Consider the following 18,810-nt stretch of genomic DNA (forward strand, 5'->3'; position numbering starts at 1 on the left):
CTGACATTGGCTCTGGCTCCCCCTACCGTTGGCCTCCCTGCCTTCTGCCCAACCAAAACCAGCCACCACTGGGCAGCCTAAGGTGGCTCACCCAGCAGGAAGAGAGCTACTTCTCCCTTCCAACGCCGGCCCGCTGGGCTTCCTGACCCCGATCTTCTCTGACTGGTCTTTAGAGGCTGACCTCCCTCCACCGCGGGCTGGATCCCGGCAGACAAGGCGGCGCATGCAGGCCGGGGTGTGTCAAACCTCTTTCCCAGCCTCCGGGATACTTAAAGCGGACGAGCGCCGAACTTGACGCCGCCGGGCACGAAGGGATCCGGAGTCGACTTGGAGAGCCCAGCCACCATGTCTGCGCTCAAAGTCTGCATTATCGGTTCCGGGAACTGGTGAGTACGACTCGGACGGAGCAGAGGGGGAATCGCAGGGGGGCAGAGAGCCACCTACCCACTCAGCCACCCACCCAAGAGCTGGGTGCATGTGCTCCCTCGGCGAGAAGAGGTCCAAGCGCCTCTCTCTCTGGAGCGAGCCTTGCAACAAAACCCCAGGGTGCCCGAAGGGCTATCCAGCGAGATGGGGCGAGGAAGCGCGGAGGGAGTCAGCCCAGCCCTCTCCGCACCTTTCCTTTCTCGCTCTGCATTCATAGCCAGGTCCATATCTGTCCTAACTTGGACATCTCCGCAAAAATCCCACCCCCCCCCCCCCCCCCGCTTCACCTTAGAAAATTTAATCGCCTTTGGATTGTCCCGGTCGTTCCCAACGAGAGTCCAGAGGAAACCAGCATACGAGGTTGCTTACCCGGCAATCCCATCTCATTTACCTGGGAGTAAGCCCCACTGAATCCAACAGGGCTTCCTGCTGAGTAGACATGCTAGTAGTGCTGAGGGTGCATCTGTTATGTTCTATGGTGCTGCATTTGCTCCCCTGAAATGTCAGTGCCTTATAAAAACAAGGAATGGGGAGCCTCTGGTGCAGTCCATCCGTCTCAGGCTGCAGGACCGATGTTCAGGGGTGCTGGGAACTGTAGTTCCGCAGCAGCGGGAGGCTACCGGTTGGCCACCCCTGCTATAAAATAAGGGACAAGACAGAGCGGAGCAGCTCTGTAATCCAAGCAGAAACGCTGCAGACCGACAGACTACAGTCTGTCCGCTGTAGACAGTCGTACAGACTAGAAATCCCTGACCGACAGACCTGTACCAGTTTAGTCGGGGAAAATGCCCCACAGGCTTCCCTAAGACATGTTTTGGACTACAGCCTTCCAGAGTTTTGTGAGAGGGAATCGTTTGCTTGTTTTGCAGCGTTTCCACCTTCCAGTCTGAATCATGCTGCATGTGTTTCTATAGCACCTGCAGATCAGGCTAGAACACTGGCCTCAAAGGGAATATATCCACTGACAGGCTGAGTTCCCCTGAAACGGGTATGAAACAGTCGTACATTTTATACCCCCCCCCCTTTTTAAAATCAGTTTGGGCTTAATTTCCCAAATTTGTTTTAGATGTGATATTATTACTGTGTTTCATACCCTGTGATATCAGCCCTACATTGAAAGCCAGCATGGGTAACTGTTTCCAAATGCGTACTTGCAGAGCAAGATGGTGCTTGTGCGTCAGAAAGGGAAGGTTTTTGTTTATTCTTCTCAAATGTTTTCTTTCCGTAATAGCTTCATGTAGGTCTAAGTGAAAGTCATTAGGACCAACCAGCACAGTTAATAGGACCAAACTGAAAAAAAATACTAATACTGACCAAAAAGGACACTTTGGATTTTTAAAAATTATTTCCTAGACCAACAGAGAAACCTGCATTTTTTTTTGTAGTTATGTCCTCGCAGCGTGGAATAACTTGATATCATCTATGAAATGGAATGTTAGTTTATTTGCAGGAGTTACTGGTCTCTCAAGATATAAAAATGTTGCACACACCCTGACCGACAGGCCAAGACTTAATTACAGTCATACCTATTTCTCCCCGTCTTCCCCACCCTCTCCTTTTCATGTACGTTCTCAGTTTACTCTGCTCAGATTTACATAAAGATTTATGCTTACCTTTCCATTCTTTCAAAGAACAGTGCATTCAGAGACAGGTCTTTGTTTTCTTAACATCCAGTTTGGGCACTCTCCTAGAAATCTACACCAATGAAAGGGGCTTTGTTCTTATTCCACAATAACGATACTAAATAAATAAATAGAATCTGCAACTACACAAATTTCATTATGGCTGTACACCTCGGTGACCTTTTCTGGTGAGCTATAAAACTCCTTGACCTTAGAGATGCATACTCCATAATGTAAACCCTGGGCAAATTTCAGAATTTATGTTAAGCAGGATGGAGGTTGAGCTTGAAAAAAACAGGGAGGATTTGTGTATTTTATTCTTAACTTTTCTGTCTTTGAGGCATACTAGAATGATGTCTCAATGGGTAGTTTGGTGCAAATTCACCATTGTTTGTATGAAGAAAGAACGAAAAGACTGATCATGTGAGATGGGACACAACAGCCAAGGGCGGCAGCACAAGATTCCTGTCTGGATAGTTAGGAAGAGATTACCTGTATACCTCTTAAAGGAGTGAAAAGGGAGTGGGTGGAGACAAAAGGGAGCAAAGCAGTGACAGATCACACAGAGTGTAGCATGGATGAACTGTACCAACTCCACATTCAAGGTACAAGCTGTTGGATACTTTCACAGGAAAAGCTGACACCTTAAACCTGCACTTTAAGTCCACCTACGAAGGCAAGCCCTGCAGAAGGGTAGGCAGGTTCCTTAAGCCTCAACCCACAATGCACCAGGAATGTACCTTGACAGATAAAATATGGATGTTCTGCTCCTTGTGCTTTGCCTGCTACTTGCAATTTTCCCACTCCCAGTTGCATGACTACAGTTCCTTTGTTGCATTGGAAGCTCTAGCTGCGTGGAGATTGGCAGTAGCAGATCCTACACTTCATGGGTGGCACCTAGAAGCACTGGAGATATGGAAAGTGATGGTGGCTGTTACAACTGCTTAGTTGCTGGGCCAAGGGTGTACTGGGTAGCTGGAGCTGTGCTGTGCTCATGGAACTCCACCCATGTAGCCTCTCTGGTGCCTGAAGCATCTCAACTAGTCCCTTGGTAAGCTTTGAAAAGCTGAAGGCAGCACTGGGGTGGGGGCACCAGAGGCTCATTGTTAGGTTTGATGGAGCCCTGGGCAAGGTGACCCCTGGCAAGCTCCCTCAAACATGGCACCAATCCTGGTAAAGGCCTCTTATCTGCACCCAAACACAAAATGAGCCGCAATTGAAGCTGCCCCAGACACAACAGCATAGCATGGGTACCTTCAAATACCAACTTTTTGGTGATATCCTGGCTACCCAGGAACTACCTTCAGAAAAAATGTCTGGCTCCTCTACAAAAAATAAGAATTGTGCCTTTCATGTACGCATGCAGAATGGTTGTGTCTAACAGAGGTTAGACGTTTGGCCTTGCAACCCATCCCACATCCCACCAGCACCCCAAAATGCTGATGCAGCTCTCATGTGATAGGCTACAAGTCAGAGTCCTTCAGAGGTGGGGGGAAATTTTGAGCTTTTTTGTTTGTGAGTTGAGTCAGAGACACTAACCTCCAAGCTAATCTGTAACATTTGCAGTCAGGGTTGCATTCCTTTAAGCTACCAAAATAGATGTGAAAGTTCAATGGTCAGCAATACTGTACTTTCAAAAACATCTAAACAACCCCTTGCATACTAAACACCAGCTTCTCAGTTGTTGTTTTTGGAGGTTTCATATTCAGACCTTGAAATCTTTATTTTCCATAATGGTTTCCGATTTGCTGCTGGTTTGGTTTTATTGTTATTATCAGCTGTTTATTTATTAGCTGTTAAACTGACAAACAAAATCAACATTTTGAAAATGTGGTCATCAAACTGATGTCAGGTATGACATATGCAAACCTGATTCTTGGACAGCTCAATACCACACCTTCCTGTTTCAGATTAGTTGGCATGGGCTCTGGAACAACCAATGTTCCTTTTCAATACCCACAATCACAAATGGGGACTTGAATCCCCCACCTTATGCAAATGTTTACTTTTCTTTAATCAGTGTGACTAACTAACCAATGTGCAAAAGTTTTGCTTGAAGAGTCTTAAGGAGTAGTTTGTCTGCTTATCTCTGGTGGGCCACAGGTTTCTCCATCCCTGGACTAGGAGAAATCTTGCTGCTGACCTGTGGGTTGGGAGCTCTCCTAGGTTGTTGTATATAACTTGTGAACCTGAATATTCAATAGTCCAGATTTAATAGGTATCACAAGCTATCTTGTAGAGTCATTAGGGGAATATAAATATATTAATAAAGAAACATACAAGCTGCCAAAAGCTTTTTGCCTTCTTATGAATGCAGCTGCTAGGACACGGCTCAGTGAGGCAGAGAGATCCAATGCTGATATAGCAGCCTTCTCTTAGCTGAGATGACCTTTGCCTTAGATATGCTTCACACAGACATATGCAAGAAGGTATTGCCAGCATTTTAAAGATTGATTTAAGTTCTAACTTCAGAGAGGTGAGTTTTGAAGCTTATGTGTGAAGTCTGTGGTAGCTCAACACATTCAGACCACCCGAAAACCCAACTTTATTTGTACTACTAATTTGAAAAGCTTTTCAACTGGTCTCTCGGCTGTAGCTCTATGTTGCTTACATTTCTGTGGAGCAGCTAGAGATACAATTTTGCTGACAGAATTTTGGGACTCCCAGGTTCTGTTTTACTTTCACTTGTTCAGTCACAACACAAGGCGCTCAGATATAGCTCTCATGAGGATTTGCTTGAATGACCTTGAATACCATTAATGGGCTTAGAAAAACACAGTATAACTTCACTGGATCTGCAATGGTGACACTCTGATGTTGCCCCACGGAAGCAATTGAGGGGACAGCAGTGGTGGAGCTAGGTGCTCCAGCGCCCAGAGCGGGGGGCAGGGATAGCCTCCCAGGTGGGTGTGCCTGCAGTGGCAAGCCTTGCAGGGGGGTGCTCCAGCGCAGGAGCCTTCCAGGCTGGCACGCCATGGCAGGCGGCGTTCGCATCCCTGACAGGCAGATTTTCGCGGTTGGCACAATCTTTGTCATTGAAAATCTGCCCACCGATGATGAAAATCTGCCTGCCAATTGCATAATACTGCCGGCTGGGGATGCGAGTGCTGCCCACCGGGGGGTGGGGGAAACCAAATGCCACCCGCCGGGGGGGTGCCAGGCTGATCACCATGCTTATTTGTGCGATCAGCGGGCGGATTTTCACAACAGCAATCGGCCCAATCGCGAAAATCCGCCCGCCGGGGATGCGAGCGCTGCCACGCCAATCCACCCAGGGGAGTTTTTCACCCTCCTAGGCATGACATCTGGGGCAGACCATACACCCCACACCCCACTTGCGATGCCCCTGGGGGACAGAATTCCTGGTTTCCTTTCTATTTGCATGGAATAAGGAGAAAAGCACTAGGAATTATTGTTACAGAGATTAAGCAAGATGGTGTGATAATTGAAGTAAGGTTTGTGTACAGAAGTATGTTCCCCGACATTTCTCCCCATTTTTAATTTCATTATTTGTTAAGTTTAATATTGTCCTTCATCTGTAGATCTCATGATGGTTGACAATAATTTGCAATATAAAAACACAAAATGCAGACTAAAAATAAGAACAAAAACAAGCCAAAAAAAAACCTCCCACATCACATTTAAAAGGGCATTGGATATCAATCAGCCCGAGGCCTGGTTGAAGAGGAACGGTTTCACCTGGCGCCTAAAGGTGTATAATGAAGGTGCCAGAAGAACCTCCCTGGGGAGAGTATTTCACAAACAGGGAACTGTTACAGAAAAGGCCCGTTCTCATGTTGCCACCCTCCAGACCTTTCATGGAGGAGGCACATGAAGAAAGGGCCTCAGATTACGATCTCAGGGTTCAGATAGGCTCATATGGAGAGAGGTGGTCCTTGGGGGTATTGTGGTCCTGAGCCATAAGGTTTTATTGGTCAAAACTTGGGCCTAAATATGACATAGGTAATTTTCTTAGCTAAAAAAACCCACATGGAATTTTGATGTGGGATGTTGGTTTTGGCATCTGTCTGTCTTGAAAGACAATGGAGGGCACCTCAACGGATGAAGTCAAACTGCTATATTAGCAGCACCAAAGTGACCATCCAAAGTGCACGAGCAGTGCATATGTACAGCACATATGTTGTATTCTGGTAGTACACACATTGGGTCCAGTCGTGGACAACTCTGGGGTTGCACGCTCATCTGCTCTATAGGCCGAGGGAGCCGGTGTTTGTCCACAGACAGCTTCTGGGTCATGTGGCCAGCATGACTAAACCGCTTCTGGTGAACCAGAGCAGCACACGGGAACGCCATTTAGCTTCCCACCAGAGCAGTACCTATTTATCTCCTTGCACTTTGATGTGCCTTTGAACTGCTAGGTGGGACCGAACAACGGGAGCTCACCCTGTGGCAGGGATTCGAACCGCCAACCTTCCAACCGGCAAGCCCTAGACTCAGTGGTTTAGGAGGTAAAGCTTTATAAAGTTTGCTAAATCCAAATTACTATGCAACTTTTGCTTGTGTCCAAATTCTTGAGATATAGTACTTGTGCAACCATACATTTCTGGTGAATGGGGATGCAATTAACCCTGCCTTTAATTATTTGCCTTCTTTTTCTCCCTGCTTCCACCGCTTTTCTATCTTTAAAGGGGAACTGCCATTGCAAAAATCATAGGCAAAAATACTGAGAAATCCCTCAAATTCCACCCTACTGTAAATATGTGGGTATTTGAAGAGCAAATCGATGGGCGAAAACTCACAGAAATAATTAACCAAGACCATGAGAATGTGAAGTATCTCCCCGGTCATAAGCTACCTCATAACGTGGTAAGTTCAATGTAACTCCTTAACTGTAGTTTCAGGTTTTAAAGGTAGTGTAGTTGGGCCATAATGAACTGCAATTCAAAGTAACAAAGGCTGCTTCCACGCTGGGAATTTAGTGTACAATAGCTGCATTTTGAGTCTCTCACTTTTTATGAGGCTCATGCTTAACATTGTGAGCTAAACACCCTATTCCCATGCTTCTCCTTTTTGGCTTTCTTCCACCCCAACCGCACTCCTCAAGCTTAGAAAAATCTGCCCTTTCTTTAAAAACAACGACAACGACATAGCAGAACAGCTGTGTAGCTTTCTCAGGAGCAGACTGAGAAGAGAATTGGACTCAAAATATATCAGAAGGTTAATGCAATTGATTAAAGAGCAGCATAGGTACACACAGACATTGATATGAGTTGTGCATTATCTAAACTAGAGAAGAAATCCTGGCACAGCTGTCAGAACAATGCAAGAACCTTGTGAGTTTTGCAATTGGTTAGGCTTAGATAAAAACTATCCATTCTTAAGGAAATCAGCCCTGAGTGCTCACTGGAAGGACAGATCTTGAAGCTGAGGCTCCAATACTTTGGCCACCTCATGAGAAGAGAAGACTCCCTGGAAAATACCCTGATGTTGGGAAAGATGGAGGGCACAAGGAGAAGGGGACGACAGAGGATGAGATGGTTGGATAGTGTTCTCGAAGCTACCAACATGAGTCCGACCAAACTGTGGGAGGCAGTGGAAGACAGGAGTGCCTGGCGTGCTCTGGTCCATGGGGTCACGAAGATTCGGACACGACTAAACAACAACAGGCTTAGATACATTATTTGTCTCCAATCCTACTTGGTATTCCAGAATACTCTGAGGAGCTGTAGACCATTGTGTCCCAAATTGTAGAATGTGCACGACAAAGACAGGACAGGAGGTTGATCCTCCCCCCATAGCTGTCAACTTTCCCCCTTTTTTAAAGGGAAATTCCCTTATTCTGAATAGGATTCCTCACAAGAAAAGGGAAAAGTTGACAGCTATGCCTCCGCCCTCCAAGTGGCTGCCAAGCTTGAGGCTATAATCCCATACACACTTACCGTACTTGAAAGCAAGCCTCACACCACTGGACTTATTTCTGAGCAAACATTGATAGAATTAGGTTGCTAAGAGAACTGAGCTAAGATACTTCAAGAAGTTTTTCAGATGCAAAGCTTAAATCTATGTTTACTTAAATATCTGAATAATATAAATGTAAAAGCGTGGTATCTCTCTCTCCAAAAATTCATGTGTAGTTATGAAGTTGAACATTGTGTTTTCATGTGAGTTGGTAGATCAATGTTATTTTGTACGGACCTCAATTCAGGACAGCTGGCCATATTAAGACTGCTGCAGGAAATACTTGTGTTGCATATATGGATGTGCCTTCCTGCATGCGCAACCCCAGGAAATACACATTGCATGCTCAGAATGTGTATATATGTGAATGTCATCTCAATCCACTCTTGCTGCTATGGGAAACGCTGCTGGATAGCTGCCCTTGTTTGTTTTTCAATAATATAATGTTTAAACTTTCTTCTTCTTTTGTCTCAGGTTGCTGTAGCAGACCCAGCAGAAACAGTAAATGGTGCAGACATTATAATATTTGTTATACCTCATCAGTTCATTCCTAAAATCTGTCAGCAGCTAACTGGCCATGTAAAGAAAGGAGCCATTGGAATTTCGCTAATTAAGGTAATTTGTGAACCTTTCCCAAGGGGTAGGATTGGTTAGGGAGAAAATGGAACAGTGAAATTTCCAGGGTCATGACTGCATATAGCAGGCTTCCTCAAACTCTGCCCTCCAGATGTTTTTAGCCTACAACTCCTATGATCCCTAGCTAGCAGGACCAGTGGTCAGGGATGATGGGAATTGTAGACTCAAAACATCTGGAGGGCTGAATTTGAGGAAGCCTGGCATATAGGGTGCAGCAGGGGCACCAACCTGAATAAAATATTGTGGGGGCCCAGGTAAGCCCTGCCCTGCATAATCGATAACATGTGTCAGGAACGTGGCTCGGGGGAAGAGTCAGACTCAGAAATTGAGCTAAGTGAGAGACCGACTCTGCAAATGAGAACTTGCTGACAGAGCGGAGAAGGGGTAGTTTGACCCCACTTCTAGAAGAAGACACTGTTAGCTCTCAAGAAGTGGGAGAGTTAGGAATCAGCTGGTGTGTTGCTAGGCAATCAGCAGATAAGCAGAGGACTGAGAGTGTGTCGAGTGGAAGTGGGGTGGGGGAAGACCAGCCTCTCAGTCCCCGTTCTAGGAGACTGGATAAGGTCAGAGGACAACGGAAGGGAAAGAGGGGAAGGGCGGGAATTTGACATCCTTCCTGCTGTGAAAGGGGTGGAGTTTCAGACTGACCAACTATCGTCAATGCGAGCAGGTGAAAAGCTGTGCTCTAGGTGTGTGGGGTTGTTGTTTTTTGTAAATAAACGTAACATAAAACTGCTGGAGTCATTACTTCTTATCGGGGCTCGCTTGCCTGCCTGAGATCATCACAACATGACACGGTACACACACTATTTGAATGGGAATGCCCATCAATTTTGGGGGGGGGCAGCCCCCTCAAATATTTTATTGGGAAGGCTGAAGCCCCCATTGTCCCTAGGAGTTGGCTACTATGGGGTGCAGACAAAATTGTTTCTAACATTGTGTTTTAATTGTTGTAACCTGCCTTGGGTGATAAATAATAGTAACTCTAGAGCAGACTCCCCCTCTGCCTGCAGTCTGAATGAACCATGCCCCTGGATTGGTTTCAAGAACTATGGACACCCCAAGCTGCAGAACAGAAGGCAAAAGTGCCATATTTGGAATGGACTAGTCGCTCCCCCACAATATATTATTTTATTTTCTAAAGCTTATGTTATTATATAAAAAGTTGGCTATGTAACACACATCAAACAATCATAAGAAATGTACTGTGTGGGTCATAACCAAGATATATATCAACCCGACGACGTTCTGTCTGTTCCGGTTACCCTTTGTTGTAAACGGCTCCTGCACGTGTTCAATTTCATAGAGTACAACAGGATCAGATCTATGTTTCATCTACTGAAGTGCAAGGAAGGCTAGTCTTACTTTTGTTCACTGCCTTCCTGTTAAACAGGGCATAGATGAAGGCCCTAAAGGACTGAAACTCATATCGGACATCATTCGAGAGAAGCTGGAAATAGAAGTCAGTGTACTCATGGGAGCCAACATCGCCAACGAAGTGGCAGATGAAAAGTTCTGTGAAACCACCATTGGTAATTCTGTGTTCAAGACTAATGACTAAACCAGGGATCAGTTCAGTCCACTTATTCAGAATATAGATCCAGAATGTTTCCCCTGCTCCACTTTGTGGTGATCTGGAATATATATCTGTGGATCTATAGCTGCTGTGATGAGACTTCCCCCCACCCCCAAAAAACTTGCCAACTTTTTTGTTTGTTGTTGCAGTGTTCTGCACACCCCTGCAATAATGAAAGGTAGCAGCTGGTAAAAGGTCACCCAATGAGATTCATGGATGAGTGGGAATTTGAATCTGTTTCTCCCTAGTCCAACATTCTTAACCTCTACATCTCACTGACACTCACAGCTGACCCAGGTGGTTTTTTTAAATTGCCCATCCTTTTGCAAATGGAAATGTTTGTAGCATTTGAATACAGGCACTCTTGTGTTTTTGATAACACAGCACTGAAAGCATATTTACACATCATTATTGAGCATCTCTCCCTATAAAAAGCTTACTGGGTTTGGGTATATCTAATGGTGAGTCACAAGCACAGCTGAGATTAGAAGAGATGCTTCCTTTTAAGTCCAAGTCATATGATAGGCTGTTACTTGGCCATCACCTCAAACCTAATTTGCTGTGCTTCTTTCCATAGGTTGCAAAAATGCTGAAAGTGGGAAGATATATAAAGAGTTGTTGCAAACTCCAAATTTCAGAATTACTGTGGTAGATGACTGTGACACCGTGGAGCTCTGTGGAGCCTTAAAAGTGAGTAATTCCAAATCAAATATTGTGAGGCCAATTAAAGTTTTTTTTGCAATCGGTGTGGCCAGCTAGGCTTTCCAAAAAAAAAATTAATATGTTTTCTCATTAATTTGTTCATTGGCTTTACAAATCTGTAAAATGGGAGAACTGCACTTACATCCCACTTGCTATACTGATTAAAAATGGCCTTGATATAAGCTGGACAATAGCCTTGATATAGGCTGGACAATTAGGAAGCAAATATATGTGACTTGTCACCTCAGAAAAAAAGTAATCCTTTGGACACACTGTTCTCAAGTGAGTTTTCTTGGCTTTGATGTAGGCAGCGGGGAAATATGTCCAATTACTTATTTTTTAAAGTGAGATCCGTTAGTTTTATGTTGCGCACTTTTTAGGTGACTTTCTAGACAACGTCTGCACTGGAGTTCGTAGGACATATGATAAAGTACTTTTTAGAGATTTGTTGAAGGTGGGACAACATGCACACACTTTTGTCCACTATAATGTGTTGTGAAACACTTCTTCTCAGGTTTCTGATAGAGGACGAAAAACCAGCGTCCACACATCACCATAGGCATTACTCTATACAGTGGTACCTTGGGTTACAAACGCTTCAGGTTACAGACTACGCTAACCTGGAAGTAGTACCTTGGGTTAAGAACTTTACATCAGGATGAGAACAGAAATCGTGCGGTGGCAGCAGGAGGCCCCATTAGCTAAAGTGGTACCTCAGGTTAAGAACGGTTTCAGGTTGAGAACAGACCTCCGGAATGAATTAAGTTATTAACCCGAGGTACCACTGTAATACATACAAAGTTGCTTTCTTCTAGGTCAGACTATTTGTAGATCAGCTCTGTCCTGTCTACTGCTGTCATTAGCAGAGGCCCTTTAATATCACCCTCTCTACCTGATGCTTTTAATTTGAGATGCAAGGGAATTTGGGATCTTCCGCCTAAAAACCATGTGCTACAGAGCTATGATCCCTCCCTTATATTACTATCTCACTTAAAAACATTCAGTACAAAGATACACCGCATTAGCTGTTTTGATTCTATGGAAATGTCTCACCAGCTGCTTTGATCCTGTGGAGAAAAACAAGAAGTGTGGCTTGTCACTACCAAGACATATTTTAGCAGCATATTCTTCAACTGCAGCAGCACTTCTTATACTGACCAGACTTGCAGACACCACTTGCTGAATATCTCTGAATAGACCACTGAATTGCATGCAGTTTTGCACTTGGGGGCATTTAGGAGCAATTGAGTGGAGAAATGCAGCTGTTGGAATGCATTTGTGAATGGCACCTTTTGCTAAGCATTCATGCTTTCTGAAGTCATTAAACGTGATGCCTTTGTCTCATGTGATTTTTTTCCTTCTTCTCTCCCCCTTTCCCAACTGGATTTAGAATATCGTTGCCGTAGGGGCTGGTTTTTGTGATGGGTTGGGCCAAGGTGACAATACCAAGGCAGCTGTGATTCGTCTGGGCCTAATGGAAATGATTGCCTTTGCTAAACTCTTTTGCAAAGGCCCCGTAGTAATAAATACATTTCTGGAAAGTTGTGGTGTTGCTGATCTGATTACCACATGCTACGGGGGACGCAACAGGAAGGTGGCTGAAGCTTTTGCACGTGGTGGAAAAGTAAGTGTTTCCCCTAAGATTAATTGCTGTAATGGGGGTCAGGGGGTGTATCCAAATAGTATATTACAGCAGGCACTTCCACAGGTAGATCGTGATCTACTCGTAGATCACTGGTAGATTACTGGCTCCCCCCAATCTCAGGTATTGTTAGATTGGAGTCTGTTCTCTTTTGCAAAGAATGGAAATAATAATCTTGTGCAAAGGGAGTTCCGGCTTTAGCACTTTCACATTTATTGTTGTTTAGTCGTGTCTGAATCTTCATGACCCCATGGACCAGAGCACGCCAGGCACCCCTGTCTTCCACTGCCTCCCGCAGTTTGGTCAGACTCATGTTGGTAGCTTCGAGAACACTGTCCAACCATCTCATCACATTTATTACTTAGCTTTAAATGGAGTTTAGTGATGCAGTTTCCTTTAAACCAAATGCAAATGATTTAACACTCTTTAAAAATAATTTCCAGACAATTGAACAGCTAGAAAAAGAAATGTTGAATGGGCAAAAGCTACAAGGGCCTCAAACATCTGCTGAAGTCTACAAAATCCTGAAGCAGAAGAAAATGGTTGACAAGTATGTAGCTTGACTTTCTAGTAAACACCCTGTCTGAGAAGTCAGAGTATTCTCTGTACTTTGCTGGCTCCTTTGGCCACAGAAAAACTCTTGGGTGTCTCTGTTGTTAGCCATCACTAGGGTTGGGGGATAAGTTTGTATTTAAAGGTGAACTTACATAATTCACACTTTCTGAGAAGGTATGGGAACCAAAACACAGTCGTCATTCAAAATTCACACTTCTCTGAATTTTGCATGTAGTTCTATGGCTAAGCAATGTTTACAAAACGCATATAGCAGGATAAAGTGCACATCTAAGTGAAAATAACACATAAAATGCATTAAATTATGGAAAACTGATTTGTAAATAATGTGTATAAGGAGAAATCAGCTTTAAAATGCTGGTGAATTTTCATGAGGCTTTTCTTTTTTAAAAAATTGCAAATTGATGTGGAAATGTTGAGACACAGAGAAACAGAAATTGATATTCTCCCATTCATACTTGCTACAGTGCTTTAATATATTTTGATAGTATTCTGTCCTGTATCTTATGATAAAGTTTACATCATGCATCAGCAGTGTTCTGAAAAGCCAGCTCAAAATGACCTTGCCGATAAAAAATTTAATTGGTTGTATTTTGCATGAAATTTTACTTTAGCAATTGCATTTCTCCCAGGTTTCCATTATTTGTAAACGTCTACCTGATCTGCTATGAAGGGAAGTCTATCAAAGAGTTCATCACTTGTTTGCAGAGTCATCCGGAACACATGTAAGATAGTGTTGTGACTTGCCAATTAAGTATCTCTGCACGAGGATTCTGTCAGTTTGACCATGCTGAATAAAAGCAAGCAAAACAATATCATCTGTACTCCGTGTTCATTGTCACAGGCTTTACAGAAAAACAGTGTAACTATTTCCACAGAAAGTGAAGTCATCTAGATACTACATCTCAGTATAAACTTCAGAAGCCAGAGAAGCGGAGGATATTACATAGGGCTCATAAGTTGAAAATGAGGGTGTCATTTCAAAGTTACTCATGAGAATTCAGACATGGAACAGAAGAGTGTGTTCCTGTTCAGGTGCGCTTGTTGAGCCTTTTGTTAAAGACCTACAGTGAAAGATTTAAGAACCTCCTGAGGCAGTGTCTTTAATTTCTGAACCTTTCTTTCCCCTGAGTGACACATTAATGTTTCAACTTGGATTTACTGAAGCAGAAAGCCATAGCCAAAAAAGCCTGGCTTGGTAATTGAAATCAACTTGTGAAATTGAATGGGGTAGCACTTGGCAGGGAGCTCACTGTCAAGCCAAAATGCTCCAGCTATTGTACGTTTTGCCACAGTCTCCTGCTCCCTCTTTGGTGCCTCCCTTCAATGGCTCCACAGCTTGTCCCATTCTTTCCTGCCCACTGCCTGCCTTGTTCTTTGTTGGCCTCCTTAGGATTCCTGTCTTTCCCCCAATTCCAGCAGGGATGGGGGAGATCTGCCCCATCAGTTTCACTTCCTCTGCCCTGTTCTTCAAATCCTACTTCACCTCTGCCCACCCTAATCTTAGATTTCTCTTTCTCAGTCCACTGCTGGCTCTCAGCTCTTCTTTTAGCTGCGTTCCTATTGGTAGCTTCCCCATAAAGCTATGCCATCAGTGACAAACTGCTTTCCCTCACAGTCCTGAGGGAAAATTTAAGCCCATGGAGGAAAATACAGTTATATGGAGCTTAAACACACATGGAAGCTTGGTCAAATTCCCATGAGGCAATTAAATACCTTTTGTTTACAATTTCATTTATGAATGAAATAATTCCCATGAAGCATCCCAAAGTGATATCAAAACAAAGTAGAACAGTACTGAAAAGTTTAACATAATGGTATGCTTATCACTCAACTGAATAATTCAGGTTTTTTTCGGAGCAGCTGCAGTGTATTCTACATTTCTCACTACAGAACAATTTCTTTCTAGAAAGTGTGTGTTTTCTGTGAACAAAAAAGGACCAAATATTTTTTTAAAGACAAGGTTCTTTATTTTGACACTAATGCTCAAATTGTTTATGCTAAAAGAATCTTCCGCATATTTTAAAAATAAATCGATTGCACATATAAACACCACATACATAATCCAGCCTGAAGTCCACTCATGACAAGAAGTGGAAAAGAACAGTTCTGCATAAATAGTATGTTGTATCAATCAGCAAGTACAATTTACATGTAAAAATGTATGTTGACATTTTGTACTACGGAGTGACAGACTGCACATATATACGGACTCTAACTGTATTACTGTTCTCAGTTGTGATCCTGGTTCTCAAGAGATGTGCATCTGCAGACAGTTCTCTACTGCTAATCCACAGCTTATACTGGATTTTAAACTACCCAGTTATAAACTGTATAACATTCATAGAAATTAATTCAGATAAGCATAGTGTCTGCTTTGGCCCACATATGCAGAGATAGGTAAGAACCCCCCCCCCCATTCCCCAAACAATCTATACCTTATTCAAGCCACACAAAATAAAATAAGATAAAATGTAAGTATGCTCTCATAAAACCCTTCCACGAGTTCAAGTTGGGAATCTGAAATATAAAACAGCTCACTGGCATGGAGAAACTTGTCTAGCTAAAATTAATATTTCAAGTAGGTTTATTTTGAGCATATCTGTACAATAACTGGGACCTAACACAATTAAAATATTTAAAATGAGCAGCTTTATGTAGGAGATTTCTTTAACATTCATTTCCTTCCTCATAACTAAGATATGCAGCATTCTATAGTATCAAGTAAAACATAGGTCATGTTTCCTTATGACAATTCATCAGAAAACATCTTTCCCTGTTTAGAATGACTGGTAGGCTAGTGAATGCCAACATGGTGAGGAGTCTTGTCAGGCTAAATACAGTAATGCACCTATTGTTCATGTGCTTGCCAAGAAGAATGGTGGCAGTGTTATTTTGTACAGTGATACCTTGGAAGTCGAATGTAATCCATTCCGGAAGTCCGTTCGACTTCCAAAACGTTTGGAAACCAAAGTGCGGCTTCCAATTGGCTGCAGGAAGCTCCTGGAGCCAATCAGAAGCTGCGGAAGCCCTGTCAGACCTTCGGATTTCAAAGAACGTTCACAAACAGGAACACTCACTTCCGGGGTTGTGGCATTCGGGAGCCAAAACGTCTGAGTACCAAGGCGTTTAGGATCCAAGGTACGACTGTATTTAGAAAAAATGGACACAGGTTTCTGTTGTGAGCCACCCTGTAATCTTCAGAGGGAGAGTGGTATACAAATTTAATTAATGATAGTAATAGTTGAAATGTAAATACAGTTTAACTCAACTGCATCTACTGATTTCTGTCCTGAGTCAGGAATGTGCTCTTATATTCTGTATTTTGAAATAGCCTATGGTTTCCTACTGTTACTTTTGCTCTCTCTCTCTCTCTTTTATAAAAAAAAACACCACCCTGACCCATTTTTGATGAAACACTCAATCTCATTCTAATAAACTTGAAATCTCAATGCATCCCCAAAGAACAAAATGTACCTGAAACAGAGAGGCAGTTTTATGAAATTATTTGTTCCAGTGTGGGAAGCATTATTCTACTGCAGAATTTAATCTAATTTGTCTAATCTGAGGCGAGAAGCAGTTAATACATTTTACGAATGCCTCAAGCATAGCATCAACTCCCAATGATCCTCTCACAATCAGCTACCCTCTTGCATCTTGGAGTTGCTAACATGACACACATGCATACACGTGTACATGTAGAGGTGGAAGTTCCCCTCCTCTGTTGAAATTAACCTTGAAGAAGCCTTCTATTGTAGCCAATGATGGGGCTCCCTGCCCCCAGCTTTATTGTACCATGGGAATTGCTTGGAGGGGGAAGGATTATCCTTTTCCCTCCCAGGCATAATGCTCCCTTTCCAAAAATGCCACTCCAATAGAAGGCTTTTCTTCCTGCAGACTGCAATTGCAAGGGAAGGTTAATGCCATTTTGGTGTGTAGGCGACATATAAATAGATAGCTCATGTTTCTCCAGCTGCCCTCTTCAGGAAGGTTGGTTGCTTGTTCTCCCTGCCACAATGCTTGGGTGAGGCAGGGCAGCAAACATGCTTTTTGCCAAGCCTAATTTCAGGAGGGAGGGAGAGTGTGCTGCCCACAACAGCTTCTCTGGTTGGCAAATGTGCCCAAGGACTTGGTGACCCCTGCTCAGAAAAAATGTCCAGAAGCAGTTGAGATATCTACGATGGTGACAGCAGTGGCAGCAGACTTTGCTTCCTGCACATGAGATTGTTCTGTAACAGTAAAATATGTTTTAGATGTGTTGACCTTTGCTAATCAACCAGAATTTGTCTAACTCATAGAGAGGAATAGACTACTTATATTTTAACTAAGGAGCATTTCTTTAAACACAGTAATCAATACCAGTCACATCGGTTAGGGCTGTAGATTATAAGTTGCTACCATGTTCTCAGGTATAACTAGAATCTCATATTAAAACTGTATTTTGCATAAAAGCAACTAATAGCTGCATGCCAAGGCGCTGGAAGGTAACACACTCAAATGCTCTCTTAAGTTCTATGCTAACATATTTACAAACTTGCAACTTTTACGGGGACCTTTATATATTTCTCCATTTCATTACATTCTCAGATGGACAAATGCCTAGCAGAAGAAAAACCATTTCTCAAACAGGACAATGTTCTATTTTTACGACACAAATTCATTAACATTGGTAAAAATGTCTATACACAAAGTTAGCCAAAAAGTTGATACAGTGCAATTGTTTTGCTTCAAGACAAACAATGAGAAAAATGTTCAAGTATATAAAAGCATCCTTACAAGATGCTATTTAAGTTCTATTAATATTGCACAGATAAGAATTAGTCTTTACTCCATGTTCCATGGAATCATTTCCTATTATATTAGTTGAGTTATAGATCTATTTAGAGAATTCTCATTCATATTCAAATTGGACACATTTAAAGCATTTCTTAACCCTAATATTTTATTGCTATTTCCATGCCTCCCCCCTCCCCGCTTATTTAAGGCTAATGTTGTGTGTTTTATAAATAGTATATTTATAGTAGTGTACACATATTCACATCATTGGAGGATATCCCCTCTCAAATGCTTCAGTGAGCTTTCCCATGCTTCAGGTAGGAAGCAGTTTACTGACTAGCTGTATTCACACAAACCCTCTTTGTAAAAATAAGGTTTATTTTAAGAAAAGAAATCTAGCAGGCACTATTAGAGCAGCGGTGGCCAACCTTTAGCCCTCCAGCTGTATTTGGACCCTTGACCACCCAAGCTGGAGAGGATGGGAGTTATGGTCCAACATCTGGTTAGCCACTCCCAATGTACTTTCTTCAAAGAGACTGCATTTCTTGTTAATGGAAGAGTTCACCTGATTCCACTCAAGTTTCTGATCTCACTATGCTGATCAGCCTGCTACCACTGCACACTTTTTGAGAGGACTGGAAGATTTAGGCAAACATTTGCTTCTGCTGGTGCAGCATTGCTTTCAATGGATCAGAATGATCAGCAGGACCATGTGTGACCCCCTCCAGTCCCAAGACAAAACCAATTTGTGCCAGTTGCAAGAAAGGAAAGTTATCAGAACTATGATCCCTGAGGATTTTTCAGTCTTACGGGAACAGATTCTTCATCTACAAGTTGCTCACTGACTGACTTTTAGCAATTTCTTAGTGGCACAAGCAGCATACTTTAATAAAAGTTTACAAGTCTTCATGTACCCAACATACCATATTTTTCGCTCC

The 18,810-nt window shown here is 43.0% G+C and overlaps 1 protein-coding gene across 1 annotated transcript; it reads left to right on the plus strand.

Moving 5' to 3' along the window:
• Positions 1-82: 82 nt before the first annotated feature.
• LOC117054472 (glycerol-3-phosphate dehydrogenase 1-like protein) lies at positions 83-13,911 on the plus strand. The gene is made up of 8 exons (XM_033163348.1): positions 83-386; positions 6,698-6,875; positions 8,442-8,582; positions 9,997-10,135; positions 10,757-10,869; positions 12,272-12,505; positions 12,967-13,073; positions 13,729-13,911. Exons 1-8 carry the CDS (start codon positions 346-348, stop codon positions 13,823-13,825), a joined length of 1,050 nt encoding a protein of 349 aa, XP_033019239.1. The 5' UTR covers positions 83-345; the 3' UTR covers positions 13,826-13,911.
• Positions 13,912-18,810: the final 4,899 nt, after the last annotated feature.

Source organism: Lacerta agilis, chromosome 1 (assembly GCF_009819535.1).
Source record: "Lacerta agilis isolate rLacAgi1 chromosome 1, rLacAgi1.pri, whole genome shotgun sequence".
In the NCBI taxonomy this organism is placed as follows: domain Eukaryota; kingdom Metazoa; phylum Chordata; class Lepidosauria; order Squamata; family Lacertidae; genus Lacerta; species Lacerta agilis.